The sequence below is a fragment of the Paralichthys olivaceus genome, chromosome 20 (assembly GCF_024713975.1).
Source record: "Paralichthys olivaceus isolate ysfri-2021 chromosome 20, ASM2471397v2, whole genome shotgun sequence".
Classification (NCBI taxonomy): Eukaryota; Metazoa; Chordata; class Actinopteri; order Pleuronectiformes; family Paralichthyidae; genus Paralichthys; species Paralichthys olivaceus.
The window spans coordinates 17,466,615-17,487,358 of record NC_091112.1 but is presented as its reverse complement, the minus strand read 5'-3'; the positions used below and the strand labels follow the sequence as shown (position 1 = coordinate 17,487,358).

The following is a 20,744-nucleotide window of genomic DNA, read 5'->3' as shown; positions in this document are numbered from 1 at the left end:
TTTGTGCTGTTTACCCATCTTTGGTTATTTAAGAACTAAGTAAATTATGAGCTAAATAATTTACTGGTTACTTTTCAAAATAAGATTTTACATACAAAGCATGTCTGTTACTGATGTATGATACACTGCCATAGTTTTAAAAAGCCCAGCAGTTACAATATTCATATGGCATGAAGGCTTCTTTATTATTCCTCCACCTCTGCAGAAATATCTCTTCTCCAGTATGGCTGTCCATCAGAGCGGCAGCCCTCATTAGAAATCAATTATGGTTCATGGTGTATAAATAGTAAAGCCTTCTGACACTATTTTTGAACTGGGCTTGAAGCAGACTAAACCTCTCAGGAATTGTCGGGGCCTCAATTTGCTTTTGTAAGCAAATGACTAAATCTTATAATTACTTGATAAGCTCTTTTTTTACTGAAATATATCTTTTACACCAACTTTATATAGTAATATATATATAATATAGGAATATTATAATAATTATCAATTTTTAATCATTTGCTCAACTCAAACCTTTGTATCTTATAACTGTCATGAGTCTTGTTTTCTTCAGGTTTGCTCATGTTCTCAATTATTAGACTATTCAGCTATGTAAAGTTAGTTTTGTTGCATTATTCAAGCTAGAATATAATGTTATTCAAACATTTCTGAACATGACTCCTAAATATGGCATGACAACTGGTTTCATGTAGCCCTTTACTATTTAAATTTCACCAGAGAGTCCACAAGTCACCACCAGAGGGAAACAGACTGCAGTTATTATGAATCTACCCCCATTGACTCATGGAGGGTGATGTCATCAAAACAGATCCGTTATCCCAATAAGCTTGAGGGGTGGTCTCCTTCAAAGTGTTTGACGATGTAAATCTCGAGAAGCAGAATTCTGATCAGCCTAATAACAGTTTATGCTTTGTATAAGACAAGTCTTATGTTGGAAGTATTTGTCATAAGTTACCTCACATATTGCTGCTAAAATGGCCATTAAATAATTTTTTTGCACATGTTTACCATGCACTGAAAGCAATGCTAAACCAGAGCTAAATTCCCTGTATGCACATAATGGCTGACATAGTGGATTCTGAGTTTAGTGCCGTGTTATTGAGGTTTGTGTCAAACAGGTCAGGCTGTACCAGTGCAGTCTCAGTACAAACTTACACCTTGTTGGAAGAAGCTGCATTGAAATCGTGTTACAGTTCCATCTTCAACAGTGGGTCCTCACACTCACAAGTCAAAACATACAAGTTGAGGTTACATTTTTTTATTTGTTTTAGTACAACAGTTCAAGTCAACTAGCCACTGTATCTATTGAGATGCCATAGCGTATTGCTCTTTTGCATTCCATGTGTAGACCCCTCTTCAGTGATGTTCAAGATGGCATCCATTTCCATGTCTGGCATGTTCTTTCACAGCTATATAGCAAGAGGTCATGTGCTTTTGGAGACAAACCCATATTTTAACAAGAGCAAAATCAACAGCAGCACAAAAACATGACCTGCAGGACAAACGATTAGCTGCACTAACACCTGCATGTATAACAGCCGACGCCTTGATCAAACCTTGTGCTACTTTTATTTTATTTTTTTAATATACAGTAAGTGCCAAGAACAGGTGTGATTCACAGGGACATTTTCAAAACGCATGATGAAATAAGCAGGGATTAAGACCTATGCATAGAAACATGCTTCCTCAAAAAAGGTTAAGTACACTGCTATTTTTCAAAAAGGGCTGAAGCTGCATTGACAAGCTATTTACTAAATGGATTAGACTCAAGGGGAGGAAATGATCCACATGTAAAACCAGCGCAAGTACACTTATAGCAGGAGAATTGAAAGATTCACAAAGTGGAACTCTATTTCAAAAAGACGGGTAGTGAACACAAAAAGAAATACTGGCCAAACAAAAAATAAATCAATCTTTGGATACGTAAAAAACCCTATACACACACACAATCCCCCTAGCAACTTTCAGTCTTCCGAAGTGCCTTCTGCCGAGGAGGGATCTTTGGTTTCTTTGTTCTTCCGCACCTCCTCCAACTTCTTGTCCTGTTAAAGCAAAGAAACGTCAATCACCAACATCCTGGTGCAAAAAGTGGAGCAAGTGCATCTTTTAAACTCAAACACTGACCTTCTCCTTGAATTTCTCATTCATGGCTGCCATAATTGCTGTGCGGTTCTCTTTGTTGGCCTCCATCTTCTGATTGAGCTTCTCCTCTGCCATCTTGCTGAAGTTGTTGTTCTCCTCCTGAGCTTTCTGTAGCACTTCCTTTTCATGCTCACGCTTCTCAGCTAAGTGCTTCAGAACCTCTGCCTCATGGTTCTGAAAAAGAATGGTATAAATTAAAAAATAATTTTTGTCTTCTGCTCATCACATTTATGTTTCCCCAGTCGACATTGAATGAAAGAGTCACATGCTGAACATCCTGATGATTTTAACAGCTCAGTTAAATAAGCAGATGTCTGGGCTAGTCATTCTTACCTTGCGTCTCTCCTCTGCAGCATCCAGCTTCCTCTGAATCTCCTCCAGGGAGACATCCTTCTTCTTGGGAGGAGACAGGGGGAACTCTCCCTTGGGATCCGGGGCAGGAGCACCCAGGATGACCTCGAAGGCCTGGCCAGAAGCCCGCTTGTCCAGCTCCTTGACTTTGATATCTAAACACAGGAAAGGTAAGACTGTGTTTAAGCCCACGGATCAATAGATTCAGTCGAGATGGAAATGTGACTTTTGAAACTAGAGCTATAATTCACCTTCAGAGGCTGCCATCTTTAAGAGTGCTGCAGGTCAGTTTACCTAAAGGACGAAATGATGGAAAAGGTCAGGTTGTTGTGATTTTGATTCACTGTGCACTTGATGACTTTAAAAAAATCAGCGACCTCTAGTGGCTCTTTTACACCGTTTCCAACGCAACTGCCTCCTTCAAAACAAGCCCAGCTACGGAAACATGGCTACTATAGCGACACCCAGTGGCCATCTTTAGAAACATAACCAACCACCGCCCATCAATCCACCCAAAACTGCGCTGGCATCAATGCGTGCGTGTTACACAGAGACACCATTGTTTTGTCTTCGAACGCGTGGCACCGTTGACATTCGGATGAGTGCGCAGAATCAAACCTCTTCAGTCATGTGGGGGGGGGGGAGAGAGAGAAAGAAAGCTTCCTAACCGTCGCGTTAATTGTTAATGAACGACACATGCCACAGTGTGCCGAGACAAAAGGCTGAGCAGGGCGGGTGCAGCAGGCGGTGCCAGGTGCACACAGCTCCTGCAGTCAGCTCCCCAAAACGGCCAATACGCACCATCTGAAACACGAGTAGTGAAGCAAGGAGCATATCCGGAGACAATGATTATTGGGGAGCACCTGTTTCTTCCACCGTGTGTCTGGGCTGCAGAAGAGGGAGGGGGCGCACATGCAGACACAAGTGTGTAACAGCCGAACACACACACACACACACACCCAATGCCGGATTGAATTCCTGCACCCTGCTGCTCACGTCACACCAGAAAATCACATCATGAGAACTTTAAATACGACATCACATGTGGGAGAGCGGGGGGCAGAGACAGCAGCTGGCATCATTTGGTCGCAGACATCAGTCGGGCTGAGTGAGAGGACCCCTCCCCTGATCTTCCACAAAGGCTGCCAACAAGCTCAGAACGCGCCGTTTGCTTCCCATGCAGAGTCCGTGGCTTCTAAAGAGACAATCAGGGTTAGAAGGGGGTGTGATGGATGTCCACACCGGACGCACCACAGTTGGCATGAGGGTGATCTGCCGCCAGACTTCCCTCCCGACGATTCAACACGTCGCTCATGTCCAATCAAGCTTCCTTTGAGCTGCTCGGTGTCATTTGACAAACGGCACCGAACAAAGGCGCGTCTGACGGCAGCTGCAAACAAAGACGAGCTTAAACCGAACCCGAAATCATTGTTCCAGAGGTTTCCTCGCCCTGCAGAGACACCGAGGACCGACAACAATGTCACTTTGCTGGCACAGACACGAGAGGAGCCCTCGTGGGTGTCGGTGCCAACTGTGCCAGTGTCTCCCGACGCACAAAAGGCGAACAGACCCGCCAATGAGCAGCCGCGACTCCCCTGCGAAGCTCCCAACATCCATCATTAAACAACCTCAAATTAACTCATCAAACCAAAAAAAACAACCCAGCAGACATCATGGTAGTCAGCTGAAAAGCTAGCAAACAAGAAAAAGGAGCACAATTAAACAAAAAACCCTGCACAACCACAGACGCCATTGAAGTATTGAACTCGCCTCGCTGGTCTCTTCCTCGCTGCGTGGGTCCCGGCGCACAGAGGACTTGTGGAGGCGATGAAGTCTGGCACACCCACCTTCTCCGCGCTCTGCACGATGCTGCTCCGCCACCAGCTCTGTCTGACTGTGAGCCAGTCCGCCGGGAGCGCGCACAAATGGATGGAAGACAGCGCCGTCACGCCGATCGCCGCCGCTCATTGGTCGGTTCGTCCCCCCCCCCCTAAAAAAAACCTCCCCGGCGCTCATGGGAGTGGTAGTTTGTTCGGGACCTCACGGTTTTTAGACAATGAGCTCCAGCTGCTTGAGTGTTTAATGTCGCATCAGAACGTGAATCAGGTGCAGACGTGAGTCCACGGTGATGAGGTGGAGGTAGTTGATGAGATAAAACACCAAGTGGAGGGATGCAGGTTGGTTTCTGTCTGTTGTGGTGATTTTTACTGTCCTGGCTCCACCCAGTCAGTCGAGGATAATGGATGATGGAAGTTTCACTGTCACCAATCTCCCTCCATCAACAACACGTTTAGTTTAGTGGAAATGAACCTCACGTGATTGTGCTGCAACCAAGACATGTTGCATGATCAGTCAGGCTGTCCAGCACAGGATGCACTTCAATTCCATTTTTCACACTTGATTTATCATTATTTATTATTTCTCTTGGGTCTACACCCAAGAGATGACATCAGTCATCAGTATGACATCAGTCCACTTTACAGCTGTGTTGTAAAAAAGTTGGATGAATGTTTTCAGTCGGGCTGCCGTGAAGAAAAGATGGAAAGAGGAATACAGCCCCGGACAGGTGAATCAATGTTTAATGCTTTTTACGTAAAAAGTAAATGCCATTGTCCAGCATGAATTTTACCCTTTGGTGTTTTTGTGTATCACTGAAATGTCCACACAGTGCACTAGTCCAGCAGTGGTTAATATTTATAGATTCATAAATTCTAAATGTTTCAGTGAGCGAAGGAGAAATGTTTGCTTAGTCATTTTATGTTTTAGGGGGCAAACATGACACAGATAAATATTCAGTATATGTGAAAGGTACTTAGCAGCAGGCACAACTTTACATCATGTCAGAGTAATAGGAGGAGGACCTAGAATAAATAAACGAAATAACATAGACTGAAAACAGAATTGAGAATCATATTCCACGGCATGGTGGCACAGTGTTTTGCACAGGTCGCCCTGGTTCGCGATTTGAATCCCAGCTTCTCCAGGGCGTGTCTGAGTTTGCAAGCCTCGCGTCTACTCCAATTTTCTGCCACAGTCCAAATAGAATGCAGGTTGGGATTAGGTTAATTGTAGAATTGAATCTTCCCTGGTTGTGAATGTGAGTGTGAATGGTTGTTTGTCTTTGTTGGCCTTGTGATACAATGTCAACCTGTCCAGGCTGTACCCCATCTCTTTCGCAATTTCAGTTGAGATTGTCTTCAACTCCCCTAAAACGCTGAAAAACAATAAGGATAATATATAATGAATGGATGGAAGGATGGATGGATATTTCACAGTATAATAAAAATTCAAAAAGGAAAATACATGAGGATTCATGAATAAATCAAGACAGGCATATCTTTTCTCTGTTCAACAAATGTCCCCTATAGACCCTAACTTCAAAACTAATCATAAACAATATCTCTCCCCTTGCATTCATTTAGTCTGTGGTTATGTTTCCAAAGCCTTAAATAAAATGAAAATACAGAATTAGTATTTAAAATTTGTCCCTACATGTGCAGGAAATCAAATGGTTTTACATTTAGGGGCTAGATATTGGAGCAGTCAGTGAAAAGAGCCAGAAAGCACATTCAGGCTTACGCCCTTACATCAGCAGTCTTCTCCTGTGTTAAAGTATCTTTAATCCCTAACCAGGGAGAGGACAGGGTAACATGAGGAAATGTAAGATGAATGTTATCTTTCATTTAAATGCAAACAAATCTTACATCTGAATTGGGATATAAATGTAGTCATCAAATAAACCCACCACAGGAGCATGTAATGATTTGTATGGAAATGATGACATGCTGCTGTGAGCCTCCATCCCTGACACAGCGTTTGACTGAGACATGCCGACAGCAGGAATCTATTAGCAGCAGCAGCCACTGGCCCTTCTTGAAGTACGCTGCTGATACATGCCAGTCACATCAGCACATACAGCTTTGTTATTTGACCAGGGCAGCACTGCTGCAGCTGGAGACAGTGTGCTGGACAGAAATGTGGAAGTACAGAGGTGAAGTTGAGGTTTGAGATAAATGTAAAATGTCACATTTAAAGAATGTCAGGCATTTTTAAGATTCACAAAGAGAGAGTAATTTAAAGTGAGTGACAGACATCCTATAAAATACTGGCAGTGTTCTTCTAAATGTGGACAAAACCTATCCATATGCTTTCTCACACAGAGTATTGATACAGTCACACTTGGAAAAATAAATTACAGAACCAGAAAACTGCAGCTACATTGTTTCAGAATAGGAAACCATATTTTAAATCCCTGCCATCATTATAATGTTGCGTCGGTCTGTAAATGCTCTCCCCTCCCTCTCCCCTCTGACTCTGTTAATCTCATTCATTATCAAAGTCGTGTTAAAGTTAAAGTAGCTCTTCTTAATTAATTTATGTTCAGATCCGATCCAAACTAAACCGCATGAGATTTAAGTGAATCTTTGTGACTCGCTGCTGCAGAGTTTCAGTTTTTTTTTACTGAAACAAAGAAAGGAATTATGTAAATGCGAAAGCTTGAACCGAAATTAGGTTCAATCGACCTATCCTGCACTATTTGATTCGGGACTATTTTTAGCTGAACATGATTGTGAAGACAGGAGGGGCAGATCAACGCTCTGTCACAGTGATTCTGTGCTCAAAGTATTTGTAACCACAAGGCCGACACTTAGATCTATTTTTACTGTTGCCATGTGGATGTCATTTCATCTTGTGATTTAGGCCAGCGATTTATGTGCAAGTTGAAGGCACTTTGAGTGTGAAGTTTCAGTGCAGAGGCAGACGAATCAGTTCAAACTGCACAGTGGATGCATGTGGAGGCTGGAAGTCACAGAGCAAAACTGCAGCCTGACTGATCAGATGGTTTCGGACTGACTGAGCCGGTCTCACATCACTCGGACATGAGGGAAAATGGTACAAAACCCGAATCAGGGTTGGAAACTGATGTGTTTTCATTTATAATGTTACAGTTGTGCAGAGCATGAGAAGATTATGGGGGTTGGGCTTATTTTGGGGTCATCAGCTACAAACCTGCCAAGTTTAAAGGCAAATCACATGAGTTGTCAACAAAAATGGAGGACAGACAGACAGACAGACAGACAGACAGAGACATCTGGATTTATCAGTAGGATGATACTTTTTCCTATATAAAATGTGCCTAATGGAAAATACATAACTATTTATAGATATATGGTCTTGTTTCCTTTATGAAATAGGGATAGAAGAAGGCAGGAAATGGGGTGTGACATGGAGTAAAGGGTTGAAGTTGACATGATGCTTACCATATCTCCAAAATTCTGTGTATGATATTATCACTATATGATTCCACTGAAAGAATATCAATGGTAACATAGATGACGGAGCCTTTCAACAGCTTGTATTGGGACTATTTATTCTGGTAGAAAGTAGTGAATGCAATGAGACATTTGTTTTGTCTATCTTGACTTTTCAATGTTTTTACTTCCATTATATGTTATATTATTTAATTTCAGTAAAACTGATCAGAAAGAGCCAGAAAGAGTTTAGTGCATTTCTGTTTTATATGGTAATAGCCAGAAGACAGCTGGCTTAGCATATCCGTAGTAGGGCGGTTCATAAGCTTTATAGATGCTGGTCTGGTATTATCATTATTATTTTTATTGTTGTTAATATTAAAACTATTACTCCTTTAATCAAGTGCTGTCTGACAGTAAGTTAGCTTTGCTCAACTCAACCATGTCTGGATAGTATTTTTCACCCATCAGTGAGAGTGTCCTGTGTGCCAGTCTGGTGAGTGTGGCTGAGCTGCTCTGTCTTAGTGAGCAGGACCAGATGGTGTTCACGGCCTGCCAGCATCAGTCACCCCCCCCCCCAATGAACTGGATCTGTGGTGCTTGACAGGACAAAGACGAGCAAACCAGGGACAGAGGCAGGGCTACAGCAGGGGGAGGCACTGGAGGGCTGTCTGCTGTTTGCAAACTCCAGGGGCAGTACTAGCCAAAAATCGCAGGTGTGTGTGTTGAAAAGAGGATTAGCTCATGTCTGAATGCGTGAGGGCTTGGACTTTGTTTATGTGTGTGTTTGTGCCGCTGATTATCTTTTCATAAATTCAGCCCTGTGGCAGAGAAAGAAAAGTCAGCGCTGTTATTTAGGTCATTGCTTTGAAATAGGAAATTTGCTTACTCATTTGCATTTTTCCGATGAGTTTGAAGACTCTTATCCAAAGTCAGCTTGGAAAAAATGATCCATGGCCCTTATGATCATCAGGGAGTAAATTCTGCTCCCTCATAGTTTTTTTGGGAATATCCTGTTGTTGTTTATGACATTTAGATACAATTTTTCCTGCCATATTTGTTTCCGTAAAGCACTGTGAAAACATTGCTGTCCGACAAAGCAGTGCTCGGGGTTACCAGCATGGAGATTGCAGAGCTCTGATAAAAGAGAGCACAAGTGGCTGCATGATAGGGAACACAGGGGGTTATTATGAATCCATGCATCGCCTACTGAGCCGCCACTATTACACACACACACACACACACACCAGGAGCAGCAGTGACAGCTGATCCACATGAAGCATTCTTCGTAAGATGGTGCAGGATTGGGACACTCCTTTCAGAAGCACTCACCCATGCTGGTGTTTGCCTGGCACTGGAGCAGGGAGCCTGACCCATTTTTAGTCCACGCAAACACGGTGCAGGCCACCCCACCCACCCACCATATCCACAGAGGCACTGGGATCCAACAGTGAGCAGATTAGAGAACGGGGGACAGGGGGTTGTGACTGTTGTGAAAGGAAGCCCTGCAGGCGTGACGTTTGTCTCTGGTGCACAAACATTACACAACTGACTGGAGGGTAGGTTTCAGTATTGGAAGATAGAATCTACAAGAATAGTGGCATTTGCTGCTTGTGATGAACACAGATGATTAAGTATGTCCTCTGTTTCCATGAGGCTAAATCTATAGGGCAGCCATGTTTCAATGTAGTGATAACTTTTATGTAACTGGATTACATAATCATCAGCTCAGCTGCTCTCTGCTCTGGGAGGCTGCGGGCTGTCTGGAAGTGGTTTCGACATCCCTACCCCCAACCTCCATGTGTACTACATGTGTGTGCACTCCATGCATAATTGTGTTTATTTGTGAGTGATGGCTCCTCATGTGCAGAATGCATTGTACAAATGTGTTTATTGAAAACAGGGAGAAAATTGGGATCTTGTGTTAGGGTTGATAATAAAAACTATTTACAATGCGACACTGTGCCACATTTGTTACCTGTAAAATAATATTGAGTTATTGATCATTCTTAAGCGTTATTTTTTTCTGAAATGTATCAAATCAGAAAATTTGAATGAGAAAAGAAATACACCAGCGTAAACAGCACGTCAAATGTGATAACCACCAGCTGGTTATTAGGATGACTATAATGTCAGACGGTGGAAATCTTTTTCCCCTTACAGGGAATTGCACTGCTATTAACCACAAGAAGAATGAGTGGATACTCTAGATGTGACCTGATAGAGATAAGTGCCTTTTGTATGGCCGATCTCTGTGGTGGATATTGTGGCCACAAAGACCTCAGTAAAGACAAGCAGCTAAAGTGATGTCCAACAGATAAAGCATCTGCGCCTGTTTCGGCATGGTCGTGTTCTCTGAGTCCTCCAAAAGTCTTACAGTGACAGTAAGGTGGAGTCCAGTTGGGACTTGACAATCTGGATCATCCATAGAACAGAGGGGGCAGGACAATTTGATCTTTACAGTGGACCAGCAAACATGGGCGATGGTCAGATGTCAAACTCATGTAGTCCCCATGTACTAATAGCCCACATGATGAAAGCACATACAAGGTCTAGTTTTGATTCAATTTCAGTTCAGGATATTTCATGGTACAATATCAATTTTGCATGGATATGAATTAAGGACTAAAGCTGTAAACTGTGCAAGGAAACCTCTTAGTGAAACCATTTCACACCACTGATATAATACATGAAGAATATTCAGTCTGACATTTAGTATGATAAGCTAAACAGAAATGAGTTGATATTCATCTGGTGGTTGACTACTGGGAGCAGCATCTGTCAACCTTTCCTTTAGGTGTGTAAAATATTTCTGTTGAGAATACTGTACAATATTGGAAAGTTATTTTGGTGGCTGGATAATGAGAGGAAGTTGATCAACTTCTGTTCTGCCGAGCTGTTTGGTGATAGAGTTTGACAATATAATACAACAGAACCACATTTAACCTCGACTTGTCTCTGGCCCAAAACTCGTATCTACACCCTTATATTTTGTTTTTAATATGCCTTTGACAAGACAACAGCATTGTCATCTTATGTTAAAAAGTGAAATGTCTTTAGTTAAAGGTACAGTGTGTAGAATTTAGTGATATCTAGTGTTGAAGTTGCATGTTGCAGCTGAACACCCCTCACCTCACCCTCTCCTTCCAAACATGAAAAAGAACCTGTGGTAAATATAAAGGGCCTTTTCTGGGGTAAAGAAAACTACAATTCATACAATTTAGATGAAATGAACTAGTGAAAACATCATGAGTTATATTCTACATTATATTTCTTCCAATAGTTCCCTTTCACCTAAATCTTGAAAAAAAAAAAACACTGGACCTTTAATATAAAGACTGCACATAGGCTGTCTGAAAATACCAAGCCATAGCTTTGAATGACTGTATTACTTCTGAGTGATAACTATGAAGAGAGCACATTTGTTGTGTTAAATAGCATTAATGCAAATTTAAGGGAGAATGAACTATACAAGTCAACGTCTGTTAAAACAAGAGAAAAGTTTGTTTCATTCTCTAAATGCTGCCCACTGACCCTTGAGTTTAGGTCAAAGCAATTGACCATGTTAAGATCAGGATCCCCAGCAGCTACATCCCACCATTCAAACTAATCCTTGGTTCCCACACACACCCATAAGACCCCCGCCCCCCTGTCCACTTTGTCCTTGGCCCACCTGCTGTCCTGTCTCCTTAGTGTTCACACAATAGCCCTGTTTTGGTTTTTATTCCTATACACCAACAGTAAGGACAGAGCACTGAGTGAATAAGTGTGCGTGTCACTGTAGCTTGTCACTGTGGCTTGTCAGCTAGTATGAGGGAGAACATCGACCAGGAACAAAACCTCAAGCAGTGGTTGATATTAACTTTAAATGGCTGCATTAATAATGTATGCTAGCAGCACAGAGGATAATGTGTGTCAGCTTCGCCTCATCAGCAATTTTTGAAAGTAGACCTTTTAATTGTTTGTGTAAGACATTAGCCTTACAACTGTTTTTGATTGGTATCGTCATCTTTTTCAAATGCAAAAAAGTGCTGTCTTTGTCCAACTCGCTCTGAAGTTGTTTCTAATAGTTAGTATATCTCACTGGCCACTTTATCAGGTACACCTCACTAGTACCGGGTTGGACCCCTTTTGCCTTCAGAACTGCCTTAATTCTTTGTAGCATAGATTCAACAAGGTGTTGGAAACATCCATGATGCAAATCCATCCATCCACATCCATGATGCGAATCTCCTGTTCCGCCACTATTGAGATCTGGTGACTGTGGAGGCCATTGGAGTACAGTGAACTCATTGTCATGTTCAAGAAACCAGTTTGAGATGATGTGAGCTTTGTGACATGGTGCATTATCCTGCTGGAAGTAGCCATCAGAAGATGGGTACACTGTGGTCATAAAGGGATGGACATGGTCAGCAACAATACTCAGGCAGGCCATGGAGTTTAAACGATGCTTAATTGCTACTCAGGGGCCCAAAGTGTGCCAAGACAATATCCCTTACACCATTACACCACCACCACCAGCCTGAACCATTGATACAAGGCAGGATGGATCCATGCTTTCATGTTGTTTACACCAAATACTGACCCTACCATCTGAATGTCGCAGCTGAAATCCAGACTCCTCAGAACAGGCAACGTTTTTCCAATCTTCTATTGTCCAATTTCGGTGAGCCTGTGCGAATTGTAGTCTCTGTTTCCTGTTCTTAGCTGACAGGAGTGGCACCAGGTGGGGTCTTCTGGATGAGATGGTATTCTGCATACCTTGGTTGTAACAATTGTTTTTTTAAGTTACCGTGGCCTTTCTATCATCTCCACTCTGCCCATTCTCCTCTGACCTCTGACATCAACAAGGCATTCTCGTCCACACAACTGCCGCTCACTGGATAGTTTCTCTTTTTCGGACCATTCTCTGTAAACCCTAGAGATGGTTGTGCGTGAAAATCCCAGTAGATCAGCAGTTTTTGAAATACTCAGACCAGCCCATCTGGCACCAACAACCATGCCATGTTCAAAGTCACTTAAATCCCCTTTCTTCCCCATTCTGATGCTCGGTTTGAACTTCAGCAAGTCGTCTTCACCACGTCTAGATGCCTAAATGCATTGAGTTGCTGCCATGTGATTGGCTGATTAACTATTTGTGTTAACAAGCAATTGAACAGGTGTGTCTAATAAAGTGGCCGGTGAGTGTATATTAAACATTGTAAGTCTAGTCGTAGTTTGTTAAATTTTATATTACTATAATTTTGTGCAGTAATTGTAGAGTGGGAAGGTGAGTAGTCTAGCTAAGCAATATCCTGGAAGTCGGCAGAAACTTTGTCATGAAACTTTGTCCTGGTTGTTTAATTTAGACACTAACAGAAACCTTAGTGACAAGTGCTATTTATTTATTTTATGAAGATACATTGCATTTATTCCTACAAACAATAATTTGTACATGTGCTTGACTGTATTTGATTTATGCCTTTATATCACTTTGCAGTCTTTGCGCTAAGGTAGGCTAATCACCTCCAGGCTCAATCTTGGTGCTTTCGATTGAGACATGACAGATTTGCCAATATCCTCACCTACTGCAACACCAAAAATAATGTCCCAAACCATTTCTTTAAATCTGTGATTTAATTTGTTGAGAAAAACAGTAAAACAACAAACACACTCTTTATGGTAAATTGTTAGTTGTGAAGACATAGAGATGATTTGTAATAAATAAGAAAATACATATACATATACTTTTGCACATTGTTAAAGCATTGTTCTTTAGAATTGTAAATTAATAATTTAAGCTGATTGAATGGTTGTAGATGATGGTACAGTCTTGGACTGAAAGATGTCCTCACATTTCTACTCTTTGTTTTCTGTTTTCCATCATGGTCTATATCAGGAATACAGAAAGTTTTTACAATGATGATGCCCTCACTGGCCAGTGTAGGGACCTTCCTATTGTGTTGTTGCTTTTAAGCAGCATTTTTTAAAAATCCTCTCAAGCCCTCAAATCTCTTCACTTCTCTTTGTTCTGTTTGGTCGGCATTTCTTTCCTGCAAATGAAACCCAAATGCTACGCCCTTAAAATTGGAATAAGAGGAGTGGGGTAGATGTAGAAAATAATTCTTTGATGATCTCCTCCATATTCATATTTTAAATCAATTTTTCATTTTGGTGATGCCCTGATGTTTCCAAGTAATGTTCTGTAGCCATCCCAAGTACAGCCCACGGTGAAATAAGAGCCCTGCCCACTTGGGAGAGTTTGTGTTCAGTACAGTAAAAGCAGACTGAGCCCCAGAGCCTGCTTAAGGCTGAAGTGGTGGGGTGATGGGGGGCGGGTGCAATGCTAAAGGGATGAGGGTTATAGCAGGATAAAAGAAAAGATGAGGAGAGGGGCGGAATAATGGTAGGGAGCAACCACTGTCAGAAAAGTCTTGCAGGGAGGGGGCATCGATGGAACGACTTGCTGCTGAATCAGGGCTTGTTACCATCACAGGGCTCCTCTGGGACCATGATGTAAGCCCCGGGACAGAGCGAGGAGAGGAGGCAAACAAAGGGATGAGAAAGACATAGAGGGAGGTGGAGGTGGTGAGGGAAGCCACAGAGGGATTGACAAAGAGGACCAGCAAAGATGATCCACAGATGGCTGCTGAAAGCTGCAGGCAAACACTGGATGTCAGTGGAGACGCATTTGAGACCTACAAATCAGATTGTTATCCACATGATGAAATTACTTTCATGACTAGAATGATTCTCATTATTGATTTCTGTTGAACTGGCCACATTGTGTATTTACTTGTTGCTGATTGGTCCAAAATTAGACATGTTGGCTATTAGAGGTCTATGGAAATCGGTTTGTGTGCTGAAGAGTGATAATCATAATCCCGATCTGGGTGATTAGTGTTATCCTGATACTATCATACCAACATTCATTTATACAAACCAGATGTCTATATGTTCATCAGGCTCAGCTCAGTTCATCTCAGAGTATTATCGCAGACTGCACAACTGTTTTAGTGGCCGTAAGCTCTGAGCTCTTAGATACGACTACGATCTCTTTAGCCAAGTGGAGGAATAAAATATGCCCCATATACTTTATGAATGGAGGTGAAATAAAAGGAGAACTATTATTTCAGTATAGTTTATAGTATATATAGTATATATATATATATACTATATATAGTAAACAATAAACTGTCACTTCTTTATTGTTTGTATTGGACATTGTGTTCAGATTTTATTATAAACAGTCTGGTGCAGAGTGAAGTTTGAAAACTTTGCGTTAATCCCACCTGGTTTAAGATTTTTTAGTCAATGTTTGTCACATGTGAGATTTATATAAAATGTTTGAATGATTTACTGAACTGGTGTTATTTTTCTAACATTTTAATGGCGCCAGCATTTATGGAGTAATGTGGACAGCAGGCATATCTGTAACAGTTGATGTGGAAGTAGCAATAGCACTAGACTAGGCATATTTTCATGGTTGTGACAATGGCGCTTGATTGCATTTCATTAAATTCATTACAGAAGAGGTAACTGGATGCTGAAGAAACTGTCAGCCACTTCTCTTTGCATTTGCACATTTCCATCTGACAAGCTCAGGCAGTTTCAAGAAGAGGCACTGAAAAGTTTTGTTGGAAAATGTTTTTCTCTGCCACTGAACCTGGTTTCTTGACAGGAAATGTTGATGGTAATGGTTACCACTCGAGAACGTCAGTCATTGTTATGTTTAAGAAGAGGGGTTAAACAAATATCCTGAGCAGCGCTACATCTTTACAACTGACACTATGGTGACAAGGCGGGCTAGTTGCGTGCAACCATCGCTAGATGTTAAGAGACTGGCATTGTTTCCCACCACTGAAGACAGCTCTTGTTGAGTAAAGGATTAAATTTGGGTGTTAGGCCGTTTTCAAAAATGAACTCCAGAAAATGTCAAGAAAACTGGGTCCAGACTTTCTCTGGACTTTCACACATGAAGAAAAAAATTTACATTCAGGTGCGTGGTGGGTCGTGTGTAGAGCATGCAAGAGGCAGAACGTAACTTATTATTTCTGCCGAGGAAAGAACAGTGGTTTTTATTCATAGCACATAGAAAACCATCGTCATCAGCATCTTCTAAGTGTATGGATCCTCTTTCTCATCCTGACATATTTGTATTCTTCCAGATTCACGTCTGTCGTGTGTAAGGAACGCGCTCCATCCCTTCCAGACATTTTTCTGACGTATTCAAATGGACTCACCCCGACATTCCCTGCAATTTTCACAAGGAGACTGGTAAGAAAAGTTCTTGGATATTTGCTTGCTCACATCCAGCTCCTTATAATTTCAAGAAAATGTCTGGTTACAAGTAGGTCAGGCAAAATTCAGAGAACCCTCAATTCTAAAACTTCATCCTCTGGGAGCACGTTTGTTGTTCCCTTAAGAGGTAGAAAACAAAATCACTGCTAGTAGCTCAATACAGTAAGTGCCAGTAGTTCAATACATGCATGTTCTGGCCAATAAAAATCTATAAAAGGCAGTCTGCACTGAATCCACTGACCTATTCTCTGTGCAGAGAGAATATTGATGAGATGGGACAGGCACGGGGGCAGACTTCACTCAGACGTTTATGCTGAAGATAACCAATTAAGAATACAGCAGAAAGAGAAGAAGTCTCTCCCTTTCATCCGTCCGTATATGTTTGTATCCAGAATCTGCTGGAGAATAGGCAGGAGATGGACTAGGCCCGACAAGGCAGACCACAGAGATGGCAGCACATATTGTTTGTGCAAAGAGACTCTCAGTCTCCGTGAGAACGGGGTCAGGCTAATGCTCGTTTCATCTTATTGGGGAGAGTGATGCCAAGCTGAGCTGTCTGACAGAGAGCTTATAGAGGGAGAGGAGATGTGCTCTCCCACTGTGTCTCTGTGTGTGAGATGCCAGGCCTACGCCGCCAGTCTCCGCCCCGTCACTGCTCGGATGATGTCATATGTCTATGTGTGAGTGTGTGTGTGTGAGTGTGTGTGTGCGTTCGCTGCCTTGTGATCATCTCTGTACAAAGAATGAAGTCACTACCAAGCTTGGATCAGAAAAAAAGTCTGATGGAGAAATAAACAAGTTGATCTCCTTTTCAACAAATTAATTCGCCCAGCACCGACCCCTCTCGTTTTTTGACAGCCTTGGTCTCTTCCATACATCGAGGACGGAGGATCAGAATGATGTTTCGGTCACACTAACTTAACTCGAGTGATGCTTGGCTGCTGCTCAATGGCCTGTTCACAGATTACACAGAGAGTAAAGTCTCATCCCAGACTCTCACTCTTTTAAACTGTCGGGCACAAACTGTCAGTCAGTTGATAGTCTTACACCTTACACTTCATTTTCATTAAAGAAGTTTGGCAATATTAATCTATATTTTTTGGATATCATCATAACATTTTATAATAGGAACAAAAGAAACAACGTGTCTCAACTGATGACATACATTTGTAAAACATCTTTCATTTATACAAAAAATCATCATTACGTGGACAAATTTAATGTCACTTTACTTTCCACTCAGTTCAGGGTCAACTGGACCAAACAGGGGAAAAACATAGAGAAACAAGACTAAGAGCCACTTATCATCCTATGGCTGCTCCATGAGGCTGCAACAATGCTTTGAGCTGAATGCTAACGTTGGCACGCTACAGTTAAACGTTAATGTCAGTGATGATGTCCTGATCTTAAGTAGGTGTAATCACCATCTGTTCACCAATTTAGCTTTAGGTTTTGTCCTGTGGGGACAACGAGTTTTCGTGGCAGCTACCCAGCAGTTGTGAGGACAAAAACCAACAGTGAGCTGATCCAAAATGTAGGAGAATGATGCATTTGAGAGGAGTCACAGAAATGTCTCTGCAGACCTTCACACCCGCATCGTAAATCTTAGCAACATGTCCTATGGGTATGCCTCAAACAAGCTGATTGGACGATTGATCTCCTGCGAGGAAGTGAGTGCAAAATAGATAAATGTTGTGTAACTTTTATATTCAGGTGTGAAACAAACAGCCAAGTGTCTCTTGGTGCATGTTACGTACACAATTACTGCACATGTTACGTGCACAACATATAAAAACACACTAATAAGCTTCACTAGATGCAGTAGGGGTCAAATACATACAACCTTGAAGAAGATCCGGATCAGGGGGCGGATCCCAGAATTTATTTGGGTCACTTACTTCCCAGGGAATTATTCATGGTTCTTGGTGATAAAATATTGGGTCTTGTTAGAGGTAAAACTATTTTTCTGTCCAGCTGTTTTGGGTTATTACTCTGCATTTAAAAATAACAACAAAAAACTAAATAGGAATTTGAGTGTGAAAAAGTAGAAACTAAGCTAAATGTTAGAAAAACAGCCTTTTGCTTTGAGACGAGCAGGTATAGACAGTTTGGTGGTGAATGGTGATACATAAGGAGACTTTGTCCAGACCCAGCTTTCAAATTCTTTCTTCCCACTGCACTGTTGGTTGTATTCTCTCTCTTCCTTTCTCCCCCATCTTTCCTTCCAAGGCTCCTGTGTATCAGAGCTGGCACGTTGACTTCCACGTGAAGGCTTCTGTGTTCGCTGGGCTGTCTGCCTGCTGCCTGGCATCCTCTGTGACCCATGTCTGCGTGGTCTCAGTGCCAGTCTCATGATCCACACCCCCACCCCTTCTTCCTCTCACGGTCTTTCTCTCCATACATCTCTCTCTCTCTAAAACGCGCCGTCTCCTCCACAGCGGCTGGATCACTCTCTCTGTGGCCTGGTCATCAGGGCAGCGAGATGCCCAGAGAGACAGAAGGAGATAGAGATTGAGAGGAATTGAGCCGTGGAGCACACAGCAGTTGCTGCTGCTGTTCATTCACTTAGCTTCGATTGATAACACAGCATTCGGCTCTAATTTGAACCGCAGTGCATTTGTGTGAGGCAATTACAGGACTGTTTCCTTGAGGAAAGCCAATAGCAGACCGCTTATATGATTGCTATTCAATTATGTAAAAAGACAGAGAGCTTTCCTCTCCTCTGCAAGATTAGAAACACTCTGTCTTGTTATTGTCGATCTGAAAGTGCAACACTGGAAGAAATGAATGTGGATCATGGTATTTATGGAAATTCACTACAAAGCTATTTTTAGATATTGGTTCCACCTTTTACTTTATTTTAACAATAAAAGACAAGGTTACATTTGTCCTCACCTTGGCGTATGCAGCCTCATGACTTCATCATGGCCATGAACAAAATCTCTGTCATGCACTTAAAATGCCTGATTGCATACAGTGCAATAAGGCTGGAGCTTCTTCCAAGGCTAGGTTACCCTAGTAACAAGTTACGTAGCAGCAGTCTGGGCGAGGGAGCTACCTCAGAGGAGAGGAGGATGCATGAGAATGGAGGTGGAGACTAACAGAGATGTTTTAGCAAAATACAATAAGCCCCAAATGGATCACACATTTCTCTCCTTCTTGAATAAATGACCGAGATGGAGACATGAATGATACATGCAGCGGAGCCATTGCTCCGTCTTTAATAAATAATGGTTCTGTTATGTAATCAATTAAGCACAGCATCAGCTCGAAGACATGGTGTATTACACACAGATGTGGTTTAAAGCTGTTGTGTCTGTGCAGAGACAAAGAGCCCTTGGGTGCGTGTATGTATTTATGTAGGGTCTCATCTCCTGTCATGTATTTGAGGGGTGGATGCTGGGGCACAGCTAGACGAAAACACACACACACACACCCAATTGCCTGTTTTTTTGTGGAATCATGTCTCACTGCCTTGAGACAATACTGGGTGTGTCCCTGTCAAACTCCTCACTGGCTTTAAAACATAAAGACAGGCACAGGAATATAAAACCAAAATCAGATCAAATCGTGATTTTAGTCTCCATATTTATGTACTTTAGGGCATTCTTCTTATTATCATCGTAAAGTGGTTGCATCTCAGCCATTTTCTTTGTAGCAGACACAACAAAGACATTCTCTTGTAGGTGAGAAAGCATGATGTGGGGGAAAATAATAATTTGGTGGATGTCTCCATCTGCTGCATGCCCGAATGAACTGCTGCATTATGTAACAGGCCTGTACTAACATGGCTATTGTGAAGGAGAGTGCATGTCTTGCTTTGTGCTGCCTTCAAGTGCTCCTTAGACACTCTTACTTGACACTTCAGACACAGAAAATGACTGGCCCCATCTCAGGTGCCCTTTGTCAAAGACTGTGATCGTGATTACAGTTACAGAGCCATGTAGTGTTTGGTAGAACCTGGAAAGATAGTGTATCACTTATTTTTTCTGCTATTTGATTTTTATATTGCATTTACTTAGCTCTGCATAATGGGCAAATGTCTGACCAACAGGTTATGGTAAAATATGTTAATTGTGCATCTGTTATAATTGACATAAAAAGAACATTTTAATTATGTAGTACTGCAAGGATCCACTAGAGGCCTCAATGCTCATTATACACAATATAAAACTGATGGATACAACGACAACATACTTCTAAGTGTGAAATGTGATGAGGCTGTGATCATCAACATGCATGCCACTCTTCTTAATTGAGACATCATGGTTTAAAATGTAATGCTTTTGCCTGAGAGTGAAGTCATTTGATCTCATCTGATCCTCAAGTGATCATAAACCTTGTTGTGGCATTTTGTCAATTAGGTTTTGAGACATTTGTGTGATGAATAGAAAATAGCTTTATCTTCACACCATCAATGGGTAAAATTCATTCATGGAATTGTGACAACAATTAGTTTGGGTTAATGATGATGATCACAACTGATGAAATACAACTAGAAGTATTGTATTTTTTATTCAAGGCATTTTTCCTTCCACTGTAAAAACCAGCACCTTCATTTCCCACAATGCAACTCTACTGCTGACCTTTTGCACAAGGGATTTCTGTGTGATACATGGACCTTATATAAAGGTGGACAACAGCTCCCCAAAGTGAAGCAAAATAGGCATTTTGATCGCACCCTTGTGGTTGGCTTCTGTATAGGCTATAAATCCC

General features: G+C 41.8%; 1 protein-coding gene across 1 annotated transcript; it reads right to left on the bottom strand.

Moving 5' to 3' along the window:
• Nucleotides 1-1,245: 1,245 nt before the first annotated feature.
• Nucleotides 1,246-4,385, bottom strand: stmn1a (stathmin 1a). Its single transcript, XM_020090908.2, has 5 exons — nucleotides 4,267-4,385; nucleotides 2,748-2,790; nucleotides 2,479-2,651; nucleotides 2,128-2,319; nucleotides 1,246-2,045 (listed from the first exon to the last, which is right to left on the bottom strand). Exons 2-5 carry the CDS (start codon nucleotides 2,761-2,763, stop codon nucleotides 1,968-1,970), a joined length of 459 nt encoding a protein of 152 aa, XP_019946467.1. The 5' UTR covers nucleotides 2,764-2,790; nucleotides 4,267-4,385; the 3' UTR covers nucleotides 1,246-1,967.
• Nucleotides 4,386-20,744: the final 16,359 nt, after the last annotated feature.